The following is a 25872-nucleotide window of genomic DNA, read 5'->3' on the forward strand; positions in this document are numbered from 1 at the left end:
GCTTTCATTTTCATTTGTCTATAGGTATTTTTTGATTTCCTCTTGATTTCTTCAGTGATCCACTGATTGTTTAGTAACATATTGTTTAGCCTCCACACGTTTGTGTTTTTTACAGTTTTTTTCTTGTAGTTTATTTTTAATCTCATGGAAAAGAACTTGAAAAAAATTTTTTAAAAAAAGATGTTTGTTGTTTACAAGAGAGAAACCTGAAGAATTTATTTGATGCTGAAATATTGGCTCTGGAATTAATCCACAGGGATCTGAAGCATGGTTGTCATCCCCCCACTGGGCCCTCTTGGGTAGATTACCCAACCTCTTTTAACCTCCACTGCCTCAGCTCTAAAATGGAGCAATAATAACCATATCTACTTTATGAAGCTGTGGTGAAGATTAGTTGAGGTGAGGCAAATAAAGGACTTGGAACTTACTTCAACATAATAAAGGCCATATATGACAAACCCACAGCCACCATTGTTCTCAATGGTGAAAAACTGAAACCATTTCCACTAAGATCAAGAACAAGACAAGGTTGCCCACTCTCACCACTATTATTCAACATAGTTTTGGAAGTTTTAGCCACAGTCATCAGAGAAGAAAAAGAAATAAAAGGAATCCAAATCAGAAAAGAAGAAGTAAAACTGTCACTGTTTGCAGATGACATGATACTATACATAGAGAATCTAAAGATGCTACCAGAAAACTACTAGAGCTAATCCATGAATTTGGTAAAGTAGCAGGATACAAAATTAATACACAGAAATCTCTTGCATTCCTATACACTAATGACGAAAAATCTAAAAGAGAAATTAAGGAAACACTCCCATTTACCACTGCAACAAAAAGAATAAAATAGCTAGGAATAAACCTACCTAAGGAGACAAAAGACCTGTATGCATAAAGCTATAAGACACTGATGAAAGAAATTAAAGATGATACCAACAGATGGAGAGATATACCATGTTCTTGGATTGGAAGAATCAACACTGTGAAAATGACTATATTACCCAAAGCAATCTACAGATTCAATGCAATCCCTATCAAACTACCAATGGCATTTTTTCACAGAACTAGAACAAAAAATTTCACAATTTGTATGGAAACACAAAAGACCCCGAATAGCCAAAGCAATCTTGAGAAAGAAAAACAGAGCTGGACGAATCAGGCTCCCGGACTTCAGCCTATACTACAAAGCTACAATAATCAAGACAGTATGGTACTGGCACAAAAACAGAAATATAGATCAATGGAACAGGATAGAAGCCCAGAGGTAAGCCCAAGCACATATGGTCACTTTATTTTTGATAAAGGAGGCAAGAATATACAATGAAGAAAAGACAGCCTCTTCAATAAGTGGTGCTGGGAAAACTGGACAGCTACATGTAAAAGAATGAAATTAGAACACTCCCTAACACCATACACAAAAATAAACTCCAAATGGATTAAAGACCTAAATGTAAGGCCAGACACTATCAAACTCTTAGAGGAAAACATAGGCAGAACACTCTATGACATAAATCACAGCAAGATCCTTTTTGACCCACCTCCTAGAGAAATGGAAATAAAAACAAAAATAAACAAACGGGACCTAATGAAACTTAAAAGCTTTTGCACAGCAAAGGAAAACATAAACAAGACGAAAAGACAACCCTCAAAATGGGAAAAAATATTTGCAAACGAAGCATCTGACAAAGGATTAATCTCCAAAATATACAAGCAGCTCATGCAGCTCAATAGCAAAAACACAAACAACCCAATCCAAAAATGGGCAGAAGACCTAAATAGACATTTCTCCAAAGAAGATATACAGATTGCCAACAAACACTTGAAAGGATGCTCAACATCACTAATCATTAGAGAAATGCAAATCATAACTACAATGAGGTATCACCTCACACTGGTCAGAATGGCCATCATCAAAAAATCTACAAACAATAAATGCTGGAGAGGGTGTGGAGAAAAGGGAACCCTCTTGCACTGTTGGTGGGAATGTAAATTGATATAGCCACTAGGGAGAACAGTATGGAGGTTCCTTAAAAAACTAAAAATAGAACTACCATACGACCCAGCAATCCCACTACTGGGCATATACCCTGAGAAAACCATCATTCAAAAAGAGTCATGTACCACAATGTTCATTGCAGCTCTATTTACAATAGGCAGGACATGGAAGCAACCTAAGTGTCCACTGACAGATGAATGGATAAAGAAGATGTGGCACATATATACAATGGAATATTACTCAGCCATAAACAGAAACGAAATTGAGTTATTTGTAGTGAGGTGGATGGACTTAGTGGACTTAGTCTGTCATACAGAGTGAAGTAAGTCAGAAAGAGAAAAACAAACACTGTATGCTAACACATGTATGGAATCTAAAAAAAAAAAAGGTTATGAAAAACCTAGGGGCAGGACAGGAATAAAGATACAGATGTAGAGAATGGACTTGAGCACACAAGGAGGGGGAAGGGTAAGCTGGGACAAAGTGAGAGAGTGGCATGGACATATATACACTACCAAATGTAAAATAGATAGCTAGTGGGAAGCAGCCGCATAGCACAGGGAGATCAGGTCGGTGCTCTGTGACCACCTAGAGAGGTGGGATAGCCAGAGTGGGAGGGAGACACAAGAGGGAGGAGATATGGGGATATATGTATATGTATAGCTGATTCACTTTGTTATACAGCAGAAACTAACACACCATTGTAAAGCAATTATACTCCAATAAAGATGTTTAAAAAAAACAAAACAAATAAACGACTTGGCACGGCGCCTGGCATATAGTAAGCTCTCAGCAGATGACTGCTTTTCTCAATGGAGTAGAAAGCAAAGTCTTCTGTTGAATGGGATGAGTGAGGTGGTGAGGTTGGTAGTTTGAGGAATGAGATGAAACCTGTCAAGAGCGCTAAGGGAATGGGACTAAAACTGAAAGTAATTGCCATGTGAAACTGACGGCCCAGCTGAGGTGAGACCAAGAATGTGGAGCAGCAGTGCTAGGATCGGCGCAGAGAAAGCGAGGGCTTGGATGGATTGGAGCCTGTGCTAGGGTAGGCGCAGAGAAATCGAGGGCTTGGATGGGTTGGAGTCTGTGCTAGGGTCGGCGCAGAGAAATCGAGGGCTTGGATGGATTGGAGCCTGTGCTAGGGTAGGCGCAGAGAAATCGAGGGCTTGGATGGATTGGAGCCTGTGCTAGGGTAGGCGCAGAGAAATGGAGGGCTTGGATGGGTTGGAGTCTGTGCTAGGGTAGGCGCAGAGAAATCGAGGGCTTGGATGGATTGGAGCAGCAGTGCTAGGGTCGGCGCAGAGAAATCGAGGGCTTGGATGGGTTGGAGCCTGTGCTAGGGTAGGCGCAGAGAAATCGAGGGCTTGGATGGGTTGGAGCCTGTGCTAGGGTAGGCGCAGAGATATCGAGGGCTTGGATGGGTTGGAGCCTGTGCTAGGGTAGGCGCAGAGAAATCGAGGGCTTGGATGGGTTGGAGCCTGTGCTAGGGTAGGCGCAGAGAAATCGAGGGCTTGGATGGGTTGGAGCCTGTGCTAGGGTAGGCGCAGAGAAATCGAAGGCTTGGATGGGTTGGAGCCTGGAGTTCTGCCAAGCAAAAAGGGCAAGAGACTTAAAAAATAGTGGCAAGAGAGTGACTGAAATGACGGATGGTAGAGTTTAGGCTGGAAATGGAAACTGGCGAAAGTAGAAGTGGCCTGATTGATGGAGCCTGGAGGGTTTTCTTCAGCCAAAGAGGATTACAGGGTGTAAAAAGGTGGTATAAACTAGAGGAAAAGACAATCTCCTACTTCAGAAACAAGATTGAAGGGGAGGTCATGGGGGTTTTCTGTTTCATAGCTCCATGGTATAGAAAATTATACAGGACATGGGAAAAAGTGTTTATCTTATTATATCCTCTCAATAACCTTAGAAAGGAAGGAGGAGGGATAACTGATATCTGTTGACTACTTAACAGGTATGTGGATTGTGTTAGGCCTGTTACATATTAATTTTATTTATCTTACACAACAGTCTTATGAGGTAAATAGTAATATCCCCATTTTATAAATGAGTAAACTGTAGTTCAGAAAAATTGAATAATTAGTTCCAAAGTCAATACAACCTTCACAGCACCCAGCTGTGAAGACAGGCTACTAGGACAGCAACTAGCTGTGGGAACTAGGGAAAAACATTTATTTTTCCTCAAAATGAGTGGGTTCTTTAATACCAGAAATAATACCCTAAATAACAATGCCTATGAACATCATTATTCTCATTCGTCAAGTGGAAGCAACAAAATCTACCTTACCCGCCTCAGAGAGTTGTTAGGAAGATCAAATAAGACCACGTATGTGAAAGTGATTTATAAATTAAGACATACTGTATGATTGACAGTTTAAAATATCGAGAAATACAGGGGGAAAAAAATCAAAGTCATGAAGAATAAAAACAGGGAGACAGATTGAAATAGTATCCAGTGAACACTGACTCTCCCACTTATGAGCCAGAGGCCTTGGGAAGATCATCTAATTTCCCTGTCCTTCAGTTTCCTTATCTGGAAAATAGGGACTAAAATTGGACTACCTTACAGAGTTGTGAGAGTTAAATGAACTAATTTATTAAAAGCGTTTTAAAGAAGTTCAGGCATAAAAGAAGTGCTAAAAATATTAACTCTTATCGTCATTATTACTACTACTATTTTCAAGGTGTGGCATTTTTGTATAGTAATATATATTATATATATACTAATACATAATATATACATTAAATGTATTATATAATCTATACTAAGAAATATAAATATATATTATACAAAAATACCATACCTGGAAAATATATAATATATATAAATTATAATATATAATGTATAACATAAATATCATAAAATTATATTATATATAAATATTTCCTTATATATATATATAGAGAGAGAGAGAGACAGAGAGAGAGAGAGAGAGACTCCCCAAGGATTAGGAAAAAATTCAAAGGGGAAGTATCAGGAGGCTGAAATGGGAATAAAGACTGAGGATCAGGAAAAAAATATGAGAAATAAAGACACTTGGTCTGCTGTCAACAGGACTAACAAGTAGAAATAATGGGCAGTCCCCTGTACGTGTAATCTGTGGAGCTCCATGAAGTCTGTCTGCTCTGCTGCCCACAGAACATCAGTCCTACAGAGATATCTCTGTGTTCATTCATTCTAGAGCCAACCATGTGCTAGCGGTTGTGTTAGGTGCTGGAGAATAAGAGAAAAATAAGATAGGTCCCTGTCCTTAGGCACTTAATAGTGAAAGAATCAGCTATTTAGACCAATTGCTCCAATACAACATGGAAGCTAGTTTTTTAGAAGGAAGATAGAAATAATTGCTAACATATATTGAATGCTTACTATGGGCCAGGCACTATGCAAGTGCTTTATGTATATTATCTTATTTAATCTACCCAGGAAAGCCAGGATTCCAGCTGCAGAGCTGCTGTTGTTAATCACCCTGCTCTGGCTAAAAGGACAGAGTCAGGAGATGGTTGCTGTAATGAAACTGGGAAGGGCCTGAACCAGGGGAGTTGTGGCAGGAATGAAGAAGAGGAGATGGATTCAAGTTACACTCATGGAATGAAAATGTATAGGTCTTGGCAACTCATTGGGTGAAGTGGGTGAAGAGATATTAGAATCAAAGAAAACTTCCAGATTACTCTGGAGGGGCTTTGCCCAGTGACATGATTCTAGAGGGCACAAATATGTAAATGTTTTTAAAAGCTTAAGCTTATTTTCAGAATCCCTCGTGTATCAGAGACTACTAGTTTCCTACATAATAGCCATTAAGACATCTTCTTAACTAAGAGAACCTGTACATTAGTAGGTGCAAAAATAAATTTTGCAGCCTCCCTTCCTGGTAGGGATAGCCAATGAGATGCCAGCAGAATGCATGAATGCGGCTGCAGGAAAGTTCCTTTGTTCCTCTCCCTTCTTTCCTAAACAAAACATGGGTAGATGGCTGGAGCTTCAGCAGCCTTTTCTGTGGATGACCTTGAGGATGAACACTAAGAACTAAGGACAAAGGAATTAAGAACAGAACAGCCTGGGGCATTAAAGTCATCATGTTACCACAATACCAGCCCTGGGACCCACATATTTGGCTCTGCCTGGAGAGAAAGTGAACCTTTTTCTTGTCTAAGCCACTGTTATTTCAGATTTCATTACTAGCAACTAACTGCTATTCTTAACTGATATACCTCCTTTCATCACAAAAACTAAACTCCCATTCTTTCTACCACTGCAGGTCTCTCGTCGTTTTAGGGAGCTACTCGGACTCAGAGCCATCATCTATAGCAGTCAAGCAGAAACTGAAACCAGAATCCCCAACTCAAAGGTAAAGAGCTCTGCCTACTTCCTCTTTGCTCCTCCTATGTCTGGCTTTGCCCAAGAGCCCTAGCTCATTTGAAAATCTAATTTAAGCCCTGCTCTCAGTCAGTTTTCTTTCATGTGACCCTGTAGATGCCACCAACTGCTACCAGATAGGCAGCAGGGTTGTGCAGAAGACAAAAAATTCAGTTTACAGAAAGTTGAGTTTAAGATGATTTGAGGGTAGCTACGTGTAGTGTCTTAGTCTGTTTGAGCTGCTATAACAAAATACCATAAACTGGGTGGCTTATAAACAGGAGATATTTATTTCTCACAGTTCTGGAGCCTGGGATGTCCAAAATCAAGGTGCTGACAGATTCAGTGTCTGGTGAGAACCCATTTCCTGGTTCACAGGCGGTGGCTTTTCACTGTAGCCTCACATGGCAGAAGCGAGGGGATCTCTGTAGGCACTAATAGAGGCATTCATGAGGGTTATGTCCTCAGAACCTCATCACCTCCCAAAGGCCCCACCTCCTAATATCATCATTTTGGGAATTAGGATTTCAACATCTGAATTTTAAGGAGACATAAACATTCAGTCCATTGCATGAAGATTTCCAGAATGGAGTTGGATATGAATCTGAATCCCAGGAGAAAGGTGTTGGTTGGAGGTTAGGTGGGTATTTGGAACCATGAACGTGGATGGGGTCTCTAGGGAGAGTGTTGGAAAGAGAAGAACAGCAGGGAGTGAAAGAACCCTAGCGGGCACAAGCCTGTAACACGTGGGCAGAGGAGTCCTAAAATGTGACAGAAAGAGCCCAATTCAGTCGATGAACATGAACAAGGGAAGAAATGTGTTATGAAGTGCTAGGGAGTAAGAGCTGTCAAGAAAGATAGAGTGATTCCCTCCGTGAAGCCTTCCTTCCTAGCTAGTCCCTGCCTACAATCTTATTTAAATGCAAGCTCTCCTCCCTGAAAGGTGGTGTAGGATGCTGACTAGCTCGTTCTGACTGGTAGACTTTCCTCAAGTAGAGGCAAGGGAGGTGAGGGGCAGGAGAAATCTAAGAGAAGGGTAGTGGAGAGGAAGGTAAGGAGGTAGCAGTGAGGCAAGAAACATTCTCTACTTCCAGCTTCCCACCATAATTCTGGGAGGCGACATGAACCTCACTCTCTGTCTGAACACAGTGGGCCGTTTGCCACCTTCCAGCAGTCTGTTGTGTCAAACAGAAAGCCTGCAGCCTTTGCCACTTCTAAAGCCAAGGATTCATTCATCGCAGTTACAGTGAAAAAGGTGAGAAAAGCAGGTTATAACACAAGACAGAGAGTCTCTGAGGCCATAGCTGGCCGTTTAAAAAGTCATAGCTTTCTGGTTCTTAAATTTGTAACAGAATGAATATTTAACTTGAATGGATATTTGTCAAAGATTATACATTTTGATACAACTGTGACCTGCTAGTCCCATAATTCGGTTTTAGAAGTCTGTTTCAGTAAAAAAAACTGGACCGTTTAAAAACATACCCTTTAAATTGGCTAAGAATATTTTCATATCTTTTACTGAAACCACTTTAATTATTACAGAGGAAGCATACCCATGTGTAAAACATGTGACTTTGCCTGTTTTTCTTATATAACATGCATTATAAACACTAAATCTGTCAGTTGCTTGCTGTTTAATGTGGTATCAAGGTATTTGTTCTGTTGACGATTATTTTGGTGGCTGAGATCCTTCATTTTGAATCAGATGGAATATTTGTTTATTGCTCCAGAGTCTCATTTGTTTATGTTTTCAATTTCTTTTCCTAAGAGAACTACAGCTATTTCTGTGAGATGCTCAACACTGAATGACTCTAAGAAATCAGATAAACTATCCATTTGATAACAGATGCCATCTGTCATATTGAGCTTTTTTAATATATAGTATTGTGTGCAAGAAGATCACCATAAATTCTACTACCTCCAAGATGCATGGAATGTTTATTGAAGGCCTTGTAATTATATTTTAACAATTGTGTCTAGTTTTAAAGATTCATTTTCAAACACTCAGATCCTTGATCATTATAATTGCATTCCATATCTCTGAAGAGTGCCAGATTCATAACAGAACAGGGGAAGTGTGTCTAGAGGCACACTCTAAAAAAACAATGGAAGAGAGCCCAGAAACAATGTCCCTTTCATGCTGCTTACTGAGCCTCACTGCTCTGTAATCAGGAGCACCATAAACTTGTAAGAGGAACTAAAAAGGTCATGAAGGAAGGTTGGCTTGTCAAATGGGATTTTCCTTTTCCATCTAGAGAACATTTATAATTTCTCCTTGTCCAGATTACACAAAGGCCCTCTGCTCTTCTTCCTACATATATTTACATTTAGGAGAAAATTACTTCACCCTTTAGAATTTCACCCTTGATGTTGTAAATCACAGTGACTGAAGAGGAGCCCTGATCCTCTTTGCAAGCTGGGACTAGATTGTACCAGGAAACGTTTCATCACATTCTTTTCCTGTCATTAGAGTAAATTATCATGTATATTTATGCATTCCTTTGTATGAAAGTACAGTTTGGGTCTGAAAAGAGCCTGTACAAAAGGGCATTTTTAATTAGACAGCCTATGTGTCTCCTGACTCAAAAATGGCTGAATAAAATTATATGTACCTATACCGGACAAGCTCACAAAAGTGAGTTTCTACTGCTCAGCAGTGCTTACCTAATAGTTGCATTCCCCGCGACCTCATACATCACCTGCCAAACATCCAGCTGAGCTCAGATCCCACAGATTATTACTGGTAATGATGTTTAAGGCAAAAATTGTTTGAGCATAGCACCCTGAGCTTCTAATTTGGCAGTTAGAGCAATCTTGTTGTGACTTGTAAACTTTGCACTTAATTTGCAGGGTATTTAATACATAAATTAGGCGTAGGGCTGCATGTCATGCTGCAGATTTAATGCCTTAAATTGTGTCCGGTCTGTGATCCAAAATGACCATTCCTAAATTTCCAGCCAAAAGAAAAAAAAAAATGCTCTTCTCTTGAATCCAGATGAAGAACTCTTTGGCAGATTTCAAAGCCTGTATAGTGTTTAGGGAGGGTTGCTTTATTTTTATAGGCAAAAATAAATAAATAAACAAACTCTCTTCCTTTGTATCCAGAACCTTTTGAGAGAGAGCTCAAGTGCTAATATTGAAACTGAAAATGCCCAGCTCTTGCCCTGGCAGCTGGGGTGGAGGCACACAGTAGTCCATCCACACAATGGGGGTTCCACCAATTAAACAGACCCACTTCCTTTGAACCAGAAGCTGATGACAAGACAGGGAAGGAGCCATACAGAAGTAGACAAGGTGGTAAGGGGGCCAGCAGTTGCTGCAGCTACATCTGTTTTCAAAGGCAGCGGTTTTGTACAGGGTCCTGTGATGGAGATAACAACAATGCAAGCCACAGTATGTGTCCAGTGGTGGCAGTTGCGGGTTTTCACGGTTGGGCAGAAAAACTTCTCTACCAATTTAGGTCCAACTAGGGAGACTTGTGAGTTAAGTGACAATAGAGAGATTAACAGGAGAAAAAATTATTACCCACGGATGTGGGAGTACCCTTTAGAGAGAGTAGCTCCAGGAACAGCTAAGGGTAAATGTTTATATATAGACTTAATAGCAAAGGGGAAGGGACCTTTAGTACATCAGTTATAAATGTCATAGACATTTTGGACTATCTAGAATAGTAAGTGAAGTGTCTCTGTTGATTCACACAAATGCCAAATTTTGTGTAATTTTATGAGCAAAAAACATTTAGCCTGTTACTTAGTTTCTCTCTCATGGATTGCTTGACAATTCTTTCTCAGAAGTTATTATCATACAGCCTGTTGGTGCATCTGCTATTATTTCTTTGGATTTCACAAGCTATACTCATCGATGCTGCAAGGGAATGTATTTAATTTCCTGCCTAAGTGTCAGCCTGCTGCTCCGGAGCTACTTAGAAAACTTTCTTTCATCCATCTTCTTACTTTCCAGACCAAGAGAGTTGAACCACAGGAATCCAGTTTCAATATTGACGACTCACCCCAGTCTAGGATCTCATTATTGGTTAGCTTGTCTTTCTATTTTATCTTGAGAATGGCTTGTTGGTCATATTAATAGGATGTTTTTGAATTTTTTGACCCTCATTTGTAATGGCTTTGACCTCTTGTTGTCAGTTTTAGGTCAAATATTTGTAGATTGTTTTGTAGACTTAGCCACAAGTTGACTGATTACGTTGCTATTCAATGTCTGAGAGAACGTTGACAGTTCTGCTAGATTATTATTAATATTATTGTAATTTTTAGCGGACTATCTGAGAGTTTGTTGTTTGGCAGCAAAATTGACATGAGTGTATTAACAACAAAAATCATGAATGTGGTTCTCCTATTGTGGTCTTCATGTCTCAGTACTGTGTCGCCTTTGCAAAATGGCACAATCTCTCTTGCATAGTTTTCTAAATGTGTTTCCATAGTGTGTAAATGTGGCCCACACTGCCATCTGAATGACTATGTTGAGAACGTCTGAGAATGCTGTTTTGTGTGAGAAGAGCTTCTTGTAGAGGTAGTGGGAATACAGTCTGAAATCAGCTACCAGGTTTCTAACTGTATCCTTGCATAATGTTAGCTGAATAGACTGAAAAAGCTTTTAAGATGTTTTTAAAATATCTAAAAAATCACTAAAGTTCAGACCTGCAGGATTTGTGCTCAGTCTTGCAGCCAGTCTCTTTCTGCTGTGTGTAGTTTTGAAATCCATCCAAGAGCATCCCTTCAGGCCTTTCGAATAGTCAACTTTCCTCTGTGTGCAGGGAGGATAGAAGTCAGGCTGATTACATCTCATCTGTCATGCCATCAGCTTGTTGACCAAATCAAGCAAACTGCCTAGAATTCCAGCAGAAACTGGAAATGTGCATCTAACAGGAATTAGCTTGAGCAAAGAGACTTCTTGGTAAAATGCCTGGAATTGTTGGTGCCATGATATTAGCCTTTTTTTGTTGGAAGCAGATGTTCACCACAGCACCCTTCACAGTGAGAAGCCAAGCCAGCTTGCCTGACACTATTTTATAGCACAATCTTTGTGGTTTCACTCTCTTGGCATCTTAGTCCTGATTTCTATAACAAATAACTTTCCCCATCTACTCACTGTTATTCCTTTGTCTCTTCCTGGGAAATGCATTTATCTTTTTTATTTTCCAAGTCAGATGTATTCTTTCCTCACACACCTTTCCTTAGTCACACAAACTATGCAATTGATTGTGATAATTATTGTGAGCCTAATTTACACTCCTCAAGCAATTTATATTTTCTTGGCCTATCTACTATAATTTAAAAGAGTTACTTCTTATAGAAAAATGTAAGATTCTTCAATGTTTGCTTTGATTTATAGTTGAATATATCATACACATGAATATCAAAAACTGCCTAATTTTATGGTACTTGAGAAATCACAATGTCTAGTTTTTAGCAAAATATTTTAGGCAACTCTAGATTTACATTAACTCTGTACAAATACCAGAGTGTCTTCTTTAACTAAGAATTCATTAAAAAAATAGACACTTAGAGCTAGATTTTAGGAATTCTCTAAATAATGATTTTCAGATTAAAGTACAAGGAATTCTGCAGAGGTTTCACTAGGGGGAAAAGGAATTATAAAAACAGGGCTCAGACTCTCTACCACTCCCCATAACAAACACACACAAACACACATACACACACACACACTACTCACATACACAAACACTCCCACTTCAAATAGAGCAGATCTGCTGTATTTGACTTCTGCCTATAACACCTATATAAAAGGGCCACCTGCTATATAAACATCAGCATAAAAGTTCTGATTATCGGGGTACAATCTCTTCATTGTTCTGAAAAGATAAAAAAAGACCCAAATGGCTTAAGTAGTTAAACCAAGGCTTTGGTTTCTTATCTCCTGGACAGGTGGCTTCTCCACTTACCTTACTTTCTTTTTGTATTCTTCTTATTTGTTTATGAAATATATGTTTAAGGTTTTTTTTAATGTACAGTTATTTTGATTTTTATATTTAAATTTTATACTTAAGTAATATTTTTAAGTATTTAATTTACAATTATAGCTATAAACGGAGGCAGTTTGAGTTTTATGACATAACCAGAAAGCTCTTTGTCACTTCCCTTGAGCACCTAAAACTATCACTGTGAACTATGCTCAAAAGGCATATTTATGTATCCTAGGGCTGACCTCACCAAAATTACAATGTATTTTTCTCATTTTATATACAGATCAGAGAACTGTAAAATACAGGACAAAGAAAAATGATGTGCAAAAGTAGCAGAGTTTCATTCTGCTTTTCAAAACAATTTACTATGGTTCTTTGGCCATTATGCAGAGTGTATCCATATGCTGCTCAAGTCTGTTAATAAAATATATTTGACAGTCCTAAAAAAGGTTAAGAATTTCAGAAGTATTTACAGTATGCACTTAAGAAGGATTTCTGGAACTGTTAAGGATAGCACTAAAAAAGGATTAGAAATACCACTATTCTATCTAAAGGATAGGTTTACCTTACATAAATAATTTCAAAACTGGGTTTTTCTTGACAATTTAGTGGAAAATACTTACAGTTAGAAGTAAAGGTGGCCTTGAAGTTCCCCAAGGATGTGATGTGATTAGGACCTTGAGAATATCAGTTTAGCCAGGTATCTATTGTGACTTCAGACAAACTATTCTCTTCTGCTTTCTTTATTTAGGAAGCAATGTTAGCCAATCTCTTAAGATTTCTATGAAAAAACTATTATAAATGATAGTAGAAATCTTTATAAAATATGAAATTTGAATCATGACCACTATAATGACAACTACATTCGTGGGTCATTATGATCAAATAAAGAAACAGTATTTAACTAAGAAAAAGCAAGAAATCAACACACATCCTCTACATTTCGAGAATGGATTTTCCAGAATAAGCAGTATGTATATGTACACACTCATACACATATGTATACATATATATCTATACTTACACGTATACATACACATAAGCTTTGTAACCAGACATGAGTTTCAAAACTTAGTTCTATCACTTACAAGCTATAAGAACTTAATCAAATTTTTGAACCTCTTTCAGCCTCATTTCTTTAAATGAAGTTTATAAAAATCACTCAATTGTTGTACGGGTTAAGTAAAACTAGATGAGAACTTCCTATATCGCGTCTGGCACACAGTAAACACCCTGCTTTCTTAAACGCACACACAAAAAATGTAACATTATATGTTAGTAAGTTTTCAGATCTTGCAGAAGTCCTTGTTCTATAACCTCAGCCAGCTCCTCTACAGGTCTTGTGCAAGCTTAGCCTTTAGAGACGTGGTGATATTTTGATACAAATCTTGACTTTGATGTAATTATTTTTCCATATGTGTTTTGCCTTAAAGCAGACTCGTATAAATGGATTGAATGAAAATCAGGGATAACAATTTACCTATAGGCAGATCTGTTCCAAGTCAAGACCATGTTTGCACAAACTGCAATTCATAATACAGATTTGTAATATCATGAATAAATCAATCTGATGGCACGAATAGTTTCCTATGAACCAAAGTTAAATGAAGAAACATCACAGTTTATTCATTTTTTCATGTTATTATTGTTTTACTATTGTCTCTTAAAACAGCACAGTCTTTCACATAAAAACCTCTACCCCTTACTGATCAATCCTCTGTCCCATCTTCCCTTGAAGTGTGGTCTCTCTCTTGTGAGGCAGTGACTTCTTTCTTCCCTTGCTGGATTTTGTTGCTCTCATTTCTGTGTGTTTATACTATTTTTAACATTAAAAATCTATACTTGTAAAAGGCCATTAAATCAACACATAGAACTTTTGGGGCAGAGTAGAATGGATACATTTAATTGGGAATAATAAATCATTCATTTGACTTGAAAAAATGTTTAGGATTTGGAACCTCTCTATCATTAAATCCTATATGCAGACCACATTGAAAAATGCTACATAAAGCAAGGCTAACCAGCCCAGAGTCTTATCTCTTTGTTCCTACCTCATTCATCTCCCTCACCATCAACACCACCACTGCTACCATCAAAGTGGCTCCATGGAGCATTCTTCAAAACCTGTGAAAATGGTCTCTTTACAATCTGTCTGAGAAAAGGATGACTTCTGCTTTTGGAAGCAAGAAGAATTCTGCATGAAGGATTGCTGAGCTCACAACGAAGAGAAGTGAACAGGCAGTACATAAAGGAGAATACCCAAATGACTAATAAGAAAACAAAAGATGTTCATTAAAGATGTTCATTCAGTTATTAGGAGAATGGAAATTTTAAAACTGCACAGGGATTTCACTACATCCATATCAGAATGGCCAAAATGAAGTAAGAGAAGGCTCTTCAAACGCCCCAAAGGGTACTGGGTGGACAGAGAATGGCAGTGGTATTCTGAGGGCAGGTCAAGAGGCTGAGTCCTGGGCTTGCAGTAAGGTAGGAAAGATGAACACATGACTGATGAGACCATGGAACTTGATGGGGGGATCTAGATAACATTTAACTGAAAAAAAAAAAAAAAAAAGAAACATAGATGTTGTAAATTTTGAGACTGTTTTCTAGAAAAGTCAAAATGCATAGTGCTCACTGAATCTTAGCAAAAGCAAATACAAGTCCTTTCTGGAGAAAAGCATCCTCTATATAGACTCCCAGGTTACCCTGGATTAAAATCAATCAACAGGAGTTTACAATCAAAGATCAACAAACACACGTGGGAAAAAAATCACCTTGAAGTCAGCAGAAACAGCAAATTTAAAGTCTTCAGGTAAAGGACTAATAGAGAATCATTTTTATTGTTTTGATAGAGAAGAATGAGCAAGACAAAAATTACTAGATATATTGGAAAAGGACTCCAAAAGGAATTTTAGAAATAAAAAAATAAAATGTCACATTAAAAGCTCAATGGATGGATTGAAGTGCAGATAGATGAATTGAGATCAGTGGACTGGGGGTGAAAAAAGCTTATGAAATAACAAGAATGCAAACAAGTGAGTCCAGAGATAGACGCTATGAAAAAAGGTTAACACATAAAAAGGATAGAATGAGAAGGTCTATGTATATCTAACTGGATGGATTGAATGAAGGACTAAAGAGAATAAAAGAGAACAATATTTAAGATAAATAGAAATGTTATCTCTAATTCACAAGACATTGTGTTTGCCTATCAAAATAAATTTAAAAATAAGCCAACATCTAAAGACTATGGAGCATCAAGAATAAAAAGATGAGCTTAAAAGCAATAAAAAAAAATACTGATTACCCACATAGGAATGATAATTAGATCTACAACTAACTTCTCATCAGAAGGCAATGACTTGGGACTTCCCTAGTGGCACAGTGGTTAAGAATCCATCTGCCAATGCAGGGGACACTGGTTCGATCCATGGTCCAGGAAGATCCCACGTGCCACGGAGCAACTAAGCCCATGCGCCACAACTACTGAGCCTGCTCTCCAGAGCTCTCAAGCCACAACTACTGAGCCCGCGTGCCACAACTACTGAAGCCAGCATGCCTAGAGCCCGTGCTCCGCAACAAGAGAAGCCACCGCAATGAGAATCCTGCGCACTGCAACAAAGAGTAGCCCCCGCTCGCCCCAACTAGAGAAAGCCTGTGCGCAGCAATGAAGACCCAAAGCAGCCAAAAATAAATAAATAAAATATAAATTTTTTAAAAAATTTACCTCAAAAAAAAAAAAGAAGGCAATGACTTAAGGTCATCAATATGCAGAGAGAAAAAAATTTCAATTAAGAATTGTGTACCCAACAAAATTACTTTTTAAGAACAAAGATGATATAGAAAGAACATCTATAAATCAATAATAAAACAACAAACAACCCAGTTAAATATGAAGAGATATGAACAAGCAATTCATAAAAGCGAATATCCAAGTGACTAATAAGAATACAAAAGATATTCATTAATCTTCAGTTATTAGGAGAATGCATATTTTAAAACTACACAAGGATTCTACTACATCCATATCAGAGTGGCCAAAACTAAAATTAATAAGATAAATAATGCCAAGTGTTGGCAAGAATGGGAAAGCAACTTAAACTCATATCTATTGCTGCTATGAACGTGAATTAGTATAATCACTTTGGAACACTATTTGGCAAAGTCTACTAAAACTAAACATATATATGTTTATATATATATATATATATATATATATAGGAGATATATATATATCTCCTATTAACCAGCAAGTCTACAACTGAATATATATGCAAAAGAAATGAGAGTTTATGTCCTCTAGAAGATACATGAAAAAGGTTTTAGGAGCTTTATTCATAATAGCCAAAAAAATGCAAACAACTCAAATATTGATCAATAATTGAATGAATAAATAAATTATGATACATGCATACAATGCACTACTGCACAGCAATGAAAAAGAATGAGCTACTGCTACACGCAACAATAGGAATGAATCTCATAGACGTAATGTTGAATAAAATAAACCATACTAAAAAAAAGTACATATTGTAAGATTCCCTTAATATGGTGCTTATAAACTAATTTACAGTGATAGGCACCAAAACAGTACTTTTGGGGTTTACTAAATGGGAAACAGGAAGAGGGAGCCTGGTAGGGTGCTGAAATTATTCTCTATCTTGATCTGGAGGATGGTTAAATGAGTGTGCCCGTGTATATGTATATATATGTAATTGTGTGTATACACAAATATTTTAAATATGCATTTACATATTCAAAATAGACTTGTACATCTTACTACATATGAATTATGCTAAAAAAAATACAAAAAGAGATAGTTCAAGAAACAGAAAAATGACCCAAAAGTATGGTCTTAGATCAAAGAAGTACTGGGAAGCAAAAGATTGGCAAACATGTGCATAAATATAAATAAATATTGTCTCTATAAAGTAATGTTTCAAGTGTATGGGTTTTAAAAAGAGTTAGAGATAGAATAAAAATGTTGACAAAATGGCCCAAAAGTTCAATGGAGTAATCTGAGTTAAATTGTTCTAAGATCCCAGTTCTTTCTAAGAAGGAGATTATTTTATTATGCATGGTAATACTTCAGAAGTCATTACAAAAATAATAGAAGAGAACTGTTTAATTTTCAAAAACAACTCAGTCAATGTTGATTTAACAAGCAAGAAATGTAGAAGCGGGAAATTTAGAAATCCTAAAAAAGAATAAATTCAAGTCCAAAATGTCCATAAAGAAAATGAATTCAAATAAATTTAACATGACAATTAAGAGATATTGCCACACTGCATTGAAAAACATACCTAAAACCTAAAACCTAATGACATGTAAAGTTTGTAAATACTAGAAGAAAAAGATATACTACTTAAATTATAAACTAAAGAAGGCTTAAGTTATTATCAGAAAAAAAATTCAGATAAAAAGGATTATTAGGGTTCGAGAAGGTCATAAAAGTTTCAGTTCAACCAGAATCATAATTATAAATTTGTATGCATCTAATAAAATAGCCTCAAAATATATAAAGTAAAATTTAATAGAACTATAGGATGAAATTGATAATGCTATCATCAAGTGGGAGAGTTCAACATACTTCTTTCAATTATTTATGGATCAAGCAAAAGAGAAATTAAGATATAAAAGATTGTACAATGCCATTTACCAACCTGTACCCAAAAATTGGAAAATAAACATTTTTCTCAAGCACATATACTACACGTGTAACAATTAACTGCATAATTGACCATAAATAATGTCAAAAATTTTCAAAGAATTAGTTTATATTATGAGTTCCTTCTCTTCTGACAATGTAAGTTAATTAGATGTCAGTAACAAAATATAAGGAAAAAACCCTATGTTTGTAAATGTAAAACACACTACTAAATAACTCAGTTGTCAAAGATGAAATCAGAATATATTAAAACGAATATCTCAGAAGTGAAATGTATTATGGAATTCAGCAGAAGTGGTACTTTGAAAAATAAAAATAGCTTAAAGTGTGTTAGAAAATAATAAGAGCTAAAAATTAATGAGCTAATGTGCCCAAATTAACAAAATATAAGGAAGAGTTCAGAATTAGGAAAGAATAAAACAATAAAATTATAAAAAGTTAAAATAAAGTCAAAAGTTGGTCTTTGCAAAAACTAATAAAGAAACTTCTAACACAACTATAAAGAAAAGATGAGAAGGAACAAAAATATTAGGAATAAAAATGTAGACATAGCAAAAATTCCAGGAGAATACTAAGAAAAATTTATGCCCCCAAATTTGATAACTTTGATAAAATAGATACATTTCTAAATAATTTTTTTTAATAAAATGGACTCAGGGGGACACACAATAACCGAAGACTTCTTTACAATTAAAGAAATTGAATCAGTAGTAAAAAAATCTTTCAACAAAGAAAACACTGAGCCCAAATACTTTAGTAGGCAAAATCTACCCAGTCTTCAAGATTTTTACAGTTTTATATAATACCTTTCAAATTACAGCAATAAAGGAATTACTAAACTCATTCTATGAAGCCAATATAGCTTTGATACCAAAATCACATAAGAGCAGTAAGAGAAAAAGAAAGGAAATTATAAGCCAATTTCTTTCATGATCATAGGTGCAATGAGCCTACACAAAATAATAATAAATTAAACACAGTATTATGTAAAAATAATAATATACCATGACCAAGCTGGGCTTATTCCAGAAATGCAAGAGTCATTTAAAATTATAAAGCATATAAATATCATTAACTTGGTAAACAAATTAAGATCATATCAATAGAAACAGAAAAAGCATTAGATATAAATTAATATTAAATCAGGATCTTTAAAAATTTCAAGATGCAAACAGAAGTGAGCATTATCGACCTAAAAGGAAATTTATCAAAATCCCACAGAAAATATAATTTTAGTGGAAAAATGTTAGAAGCTTACTTTAAAAAGTCAGAAATAAGATACAGATACCTTTTTTACTATTTCTATTCAATGTTCTAGCTAGAGAGATAAGACAAAGAAATAAAAGATATAACAATTGGAAAGGCATAAATAAAAGTGTCATTATTTACAGAAAATATAACTGTCTAGATGAAAATTCCAAAAAGACATACAGATAGATTTAATTAAATGAGAGAGTTTAGCAAAGAGACTGGATATAAGACCAATATGCATAATTAAATGCATCTCTATACAGCAGCAATTAATAGAAAGCATTTTGAAAAAAAGATACTGTCTGCAATAGCAATAAAATATTCTGTACCTAAGAAAAAGTCTAACGAAAGATAATACAAGAGATGTATACAGAGTATTATTAATCTGTATTAATAGCAAAAGAAGAAAACCTAAATTTAAAAGTTGATTTAGTCTGGGTCTCTCTATCCACTAACGGTAGAACCCGAGAAAAAGCTTTTAGTAAAAGTCATTTATTGAGAGCCTGATCTCATGAGAAGGAATGAGGGATGAGGGAAGTTAAACTGCAAAGGAGAGAGATCCAACACAAGGATGCATTTTTTGAGCTGGCCATTTTTACACGCAACTGGATATTTTCTGCCATGGAATCATCTGAGAAACCTTATGAAAAGCATCTCATGACCTTTCTCTCTTGTGAATAAAGGCAGTTGCATTTATCTATTGATTCCCATTTCCCAATGATCAAGCGTTGCTAAAAAGGGTATTAACTACTCTGTCTTCCAGGATGTGCCATGAGTGGTTCCCAACAGACCTCTTATAGTAAAGAAGACCCAGCCTAGGAAGCAAAAGAACTGTCATGAGATTGAGGAGGGGCACTGTCAGATTGCACATATGTGAAGCCAGTTAAAGTTTGCATGGAACTGGTCACCGTGGCTGTGGCTAGAATGAGAAGTGAGGCTGAGAGGATTTGCAATGATATACAAGAAGCATCCAATACACACACATACCATGTTCATTAACAGAAAGACTCAATATTGTAAATATGTCAATTCTTTCCACACTCAATTCCAATCAAAATCTGAAACTTTCTTTATGGACTTTGCAAGCCCATTCTAAAATTATATGGAAAACCAAAGGGTCAACAATAGACTAGACATTTCTAAAGAAGAATAACATATGGGTTACTTGCCTCACCAGTTATCCAGATTTATAAAGCTAACATTATAATGTGGCACACAAACAATTGACCAATGGAAGGAAAACCAGTTGCCAGAAATATATCATACATGTGGAAACTCGATATTGATGGATAGCAGATATTCTGTACACTATTGGGGGGAAAGGTGAGTAAAGTACGTTTGGGTAATTAGTTATCGCCATGAAAAAAAAAAAAGAAAGAAATTGGACTTCTACCTCAGACCATTTACAAAAATCAATTCTCATTGTATTAAAAACTTAAATGCAAAAGGCTAATTTCCAAATCTTTCAGCAGAAAATAAAGGGGAATATTGTTAGTATCTTAGGATAGAGAAGAGTTTCTTGAAACAATTAAAGTAATTGATAAAATCAACTTAATGTTAAGAATGGCTGTTAATCAAAATATAACACAAATAAACTGAAAAAAAAATGACACAAATATTTTCAGAGAATTTTTTTAACATGTTAAAGCCATCTCAATGTTATACAACCTTGAATGGAATTAGAGCCAGATAGTAATCCAAAGGCAGTAAAGTAACAGCTCACTACCCAAGAGCAGAACAAGCTGTGTCCTCAGTGTTTTTCAACACAGGCACTGTTGGCATTTGGGGTAGGACCACTCCTTGGTGTGTTAAGACTATGCCATGTGTTTCTGGAGGTTTATCATACTGACTTTCACCTCCTAAATGCTAGGAGCAACTATCAGTTATCATGACAACAAAAATGTCTCAGTACATTTTAAGTATTCCCAGGAATTGGGCAGTGCCTCCACTGGTTGAAAATCAATTTGATTCTACCTAGAAAATACATTTTTTAAAAAACAGAATAAGAGAGAGAACTGAACCACAGTTGAGGGCTAAGCTTCCAAGTCATGGAGAAAACCAGATGTTTTTGCAAAGAGTGAAGGAGTTAACTTCCACAGCTTGCAGGCCTGTCTGAAGCTTCAGGAATAAATCTGGGGGGAGGCCCAGTAAGGAAAGCTTATTTTCTTTCCCGGGGCATTGGAGTGCAACCTGGAGATCTCTATCTGGAGAAAAGGATAAGAAACAGATTTTGAGGGAACTGAATCTCCCATTGGATGATTTCCCCAGACAAAAACCAAGAAAACTTCCAAAACCATCTAAGAAAGACCATAGAGTTTTAAAAGAACTAGGTTTCTTGACTTATATATTGGGCCATCAAGGAAGGGAGTACTGAGGGGGAAAATAATGTTCCATTTCATGGCCAATCAGGGCAGAAAGAAATACAGGAGGAAATAATAAAGTGCCAACTCCCAAAGATGAAATCATGGCAAATCCCTGGGGCTTGAGAAAAATGAAAAGGGCATATAAAATTACAAAGCAGCCAAATGTCTGTCCCAGATAATGGACACAGGTGTATCCCTTAACATGCCCAGATTCTATCCTACTTATCTAAGATTTATAGATTAACTTGTGTAATTATTATTTGTTGCACAATAATATTGGGTTCATGTAAACTCAGTTTTCCAAGTCTGTAACTCATGTAGGATGATTATATATTCACTTAATAATAAAGGAAACATGGACTAAAAGCATTTAGCTATAAAGATTAAATTTACAGGAACACTGGAGAGAGCTTTTGCTTACAAAAAGGGCCTATACAGTAAACAAAAAGTAATATTAATGAAATAATATATATTTATCATATATAATATAATAAATCATGTTATAGTAACATAATAAATTATACATATGTTATGATAATGTGAAAATGAAAAATAATATATAGTATATATAGTAAACATAAAAAAGATGAAAAGGATTTGTGTAAGCTAATAGCATTGGTATTCAGCTATATACTGCTTTTTAAACTACTAATGATTATCCATGGTTATAAGAGTAAAGGTCATCATCAGTCTTCTACATCACATAACTGGATTTTTCAGAGACCCATTCACCCGCATAAAGCCATGTCCATTCATTCATGCATTTATTCTTTCAATAAACACCAGCTCTGTCCCTACCATTTGCCAAGCACTAGAGAAGTAGTTAGGAATCTCTGCCCTATAAAAGATTATAGCTTATTAGGGAAGGTAGAGAAACAAAACAAACACTAGAGTTACAGAAGATACATGTTTTCATAGGGAACACTAAACAGCTAAATAATGTATTATGGGAGTCATGGGGACAGAACAGAAAGCAGTTTAAACGATCTTCCTAAGGGTACACTGACTTGAATTTTGAGAGATATATGGTAGTAACTAGGAGGAGGCATTTGAGAAAATAGAATAGCATATGCAAAGGGCCAAAGGTGTAAAGTAGTATAAACCTCAGTAACAGGATAGGGCTGAAGCACTGGATCAGTGTGGGACTGGGGCAAGTGTAGAGTGTCAGGCACTGATCCCAACAAGAACTTTGATAAGCCTAGGCCTCCAATTTAGAACCGTTACTGGAAGGCATAGGGATCCACCAAAGGAATTTAAACAAGAAGCTGAAATGCTCTGATTTACATTTTGAAAGATCTTTCTGTTGGGGGGATGGAGGGTGGCCTGACTCAGGACAGGGATAACAGTCGGTTTTGCAGTGATCCAGGTGAGACACAATGAGGGCTTAAAAGCAGGCAGAGGCAGAGGATTTGAGAGGAAAAGGACTGATAAAAAAGGTTATTGAGGAGGCAGACTTCACAGAATTGGCGGTTGATAGGATTGGTGGAGATGGAAGAGAGGTAGGTGTTCTGGATAACTCACCAGGTTCTGGCTTAAGTATCATTTGCCCTACAGTTGGAGAACTTTAGAAATGAGAGTAGGCAATAGAGAAGAGAGTGAGTTCAGCTGGGGATATGTTGACTTTGAGGAATCCAGGAGACACCCAAATAAGAAGAAACATTTCATAGGCAATTAAATATATGGTATCTACACTCAGAAATAAGGTCTGGATTTAAGAGTCAGATGTGTTTGCCTTCACAAGTAGCAGCTGATGCTAAGTTGGAGAACAGGGAAAATAGAGAGTGAGAAGAACCAAGCACAGCATCATGGAGATAACATTTCAAGGACCAAGAGAGGAAGAGCAACTACAAGAGACTTAACAAGAGCAGCCAGAGAAGAACAAAAGCAACAAAGAGCCACGTCCTAGAGGCCAAGGACAAAAGAAGAATGATCACAACAGGAGGATAAAGAAGATTACAAAATTGTTCATAAGTCATTCATTGTGCTTATGAATCAGGAGGCCACTGGCCATGCTAGGGGCAGCAGTTTAGGTGGAGTGAGGGGTTGTAATGTTGAGAAGTGGGGGAGAAAGAGTGAGAAGGGGAGGAAATGGAGATTCTGATGAGCATAGCTCTTCCAGAAACTTAGCTATGGAGTCAAGAAGAGACAGTGGCTCGAGGGGCTCAAGAGATTGAAGGAGGGTTCTTGGCCCTATGTTTCTGTACACAGTTCACAAATGCACAAGTATAGCATGTGGATACACAAAGAAATGTGCCTTCTTTATTTTGTGATTATTCCACTCAATAGGGTAGAATGGAATACATTTAATTATTATAAATGTTCTCATTCTCTTACAGCTTAAATGGTCTCTTCTGATGAGTCCATCTCTTTCAAGTAAATGCCCTGTTCTTCCCCAAGAACACCTGCATTAATGACACCATTGGGGGGTTAATATGTGCAAGGCACCTGTTCAAGAATTTTATAAAAATTATTTAAACTGTCATAACTACCCTATTTTTACTTCAGTAATGAGGAAAATGAGTAATTTGACCAAGGTCAGGCAGCTAATAAGTGTTGAAACCACGATTCAAGCTTATGCAACCCAACTTCAGGGCCTGTGCCCGTAGCCACACTTGGCTAACACCATGAAGTTGTCTGGGCATGTGGAGGATTGAGAGAAATGAGTCCCTAGGATCCTTACGGTCTCTGCTCATCCAGTGACTGGATCTGCTCCCTGCACTGGTGAATGCTGAGGTGCAATGGGTCCCCTCTGATCCTCAAGCTGGCAAGCACTACTAGGTTCTAATGATGGCCTATGGACACCAAAACCTCCACACACTGTGGTCCATTTCTCCTCTGCTTAGGCTCTCTCAGCATCTCTTTGTCCCTTTCCACAGCATCTAAGGACATCTGGAAGTCCCACGTGTCCCCTACAGGCCTGGGAACTAGTGGCTCTGCCTTAGGCACATCCTCCTTCCATCACTGGGCGCTGTTTCCTTTACATCGTGTTGAACACTGCAGCTAGCTGCACCCTCCCCCATAATGCCTGTCATCATTGCCCTACATCTTCCTCTCATTTCGCTGCTTCAGGCCTCAGGTCTAAAGAGAAACATTTCTCATTTCTGTCTGTCTCCGACTCTGAGTTCCAGCTACACTTTGCATATAATAATCAGCCAAATTTGTATGTTAATGGGAGCTAAAGAAATTTAGAAAAGGCCTATCCTTCTCACCAAAAATTATTGCCTCACTGCACACTCAAGAAATTCAGCCTATGACTAAAGCTCATCAGTCCTACCTTTGTTCCAGGCAGAATTGTCACTGTCCTCTTATTCTGTGGGGCGACGGGCCTCATGGCCCAGCTGTACAGGTAGGAGGCTGGAAGAGAACATGACATTAAAGGGGAAATTAAAGTGCATTGGTTTAATATCTTTAAAATATTATCAACAGATATGTGCCTAAAAACCTCCTTTATGATTATAAACAAGTCTAAGTAAAGTCTTCCTATTCCCCTCTCCCTAACACTGTTCTTCCTTTTAGTCTGGGAATTTAATCCTGTATTTGGTCACAGATTTGCCTTCTATAATTTTATTATAGCCCTTTTTAATTTTTGCAGCCAGAGTGGGAGAGACTCAAGCTTGTCAACATTTTGCATCTTGAGAAAAAAGATTATTGTAACAAGGTACTTTTATTTAGGACCAGAACTGACTTGGGTGTCTACTTTAGTGAGTCATACACAAATGAGAAATTTACTACTACATATGCAAATATTTTCATTACATAAAGAAGACATATTTTCCTTACAGGAGTTCAGCTTACAGATTTAGAGAGTAATAAAAGAACTACTGGTATTATTTACATCAGCAACACAGATACTCTAGCTTTAAAAGGTGGCATTGATACTTATAATAAGCCTGACTTCTCCATCTGCTTTAATGAATGCGTTCACGAATTATATGTATCTGCGTGCAGTAAGCCATCAACCAACACATCTTATTGCTGGTTCTTTTAATGTAAGTCAGAAAATCATCTACAAGCTCATACAAATTAACAAGTGAAGCAATAAGACTGTAATAGATGAGCATATAAGAAACATGATCAAACATTTCATACAAGAGAAAAAAACAACTAATAAACATATAGGGAAAGAACTTTTTCATACTGAAGAAGAGCAGTCAAGAAAATAAATGATGTATGATTAGTGATCTTTCAATTAAGAAAAACTTAAAATGATAACACTCAATTATAAAGTTGAATGAAAGTAGGACCCTCATATGTTTATAACCACATAACAGCTTTAGAAAACAACTTGGAAAT

General features: G+C 36.8%; 1 protein-coding gene across 1 annotated transcript in view; it reads right to left on the reverse strand.

Annotated features, from left to right (window-relative positions):
- Window positions 1-3453: 3453 nt before the first annotated feature.
- Window positions 3454-25872, reverse strand: part of LOC309651648 (uncharacterized protein) — a 144645-nt gene continuing 122226 nt past the window's right edge. The window contains exon 4 of the mRNA XM_082444547.1: window positions 3454-24933. Coding sequence (XP_082300673.1) covers window positions 24907-24933 — 27 coding nt within the window. The 3' untranslated portion in view covers window positions 3454-24906. The remainder of the gene's footprint in view (window positions 24934-25872) is intronic.

This window comes from Balaenoptera physalus (assembly GCF_965194825.1).
Source record: "Balaenoptera physalus genome assembly, chromosome: 21".
Taxonomy (NCBI): Eukaryota; Metazoa; Chordata; class Mammalia; order Artiodactyla; family Balaenopteridae; genus Balaenoptera; species Balaenoptera physalus.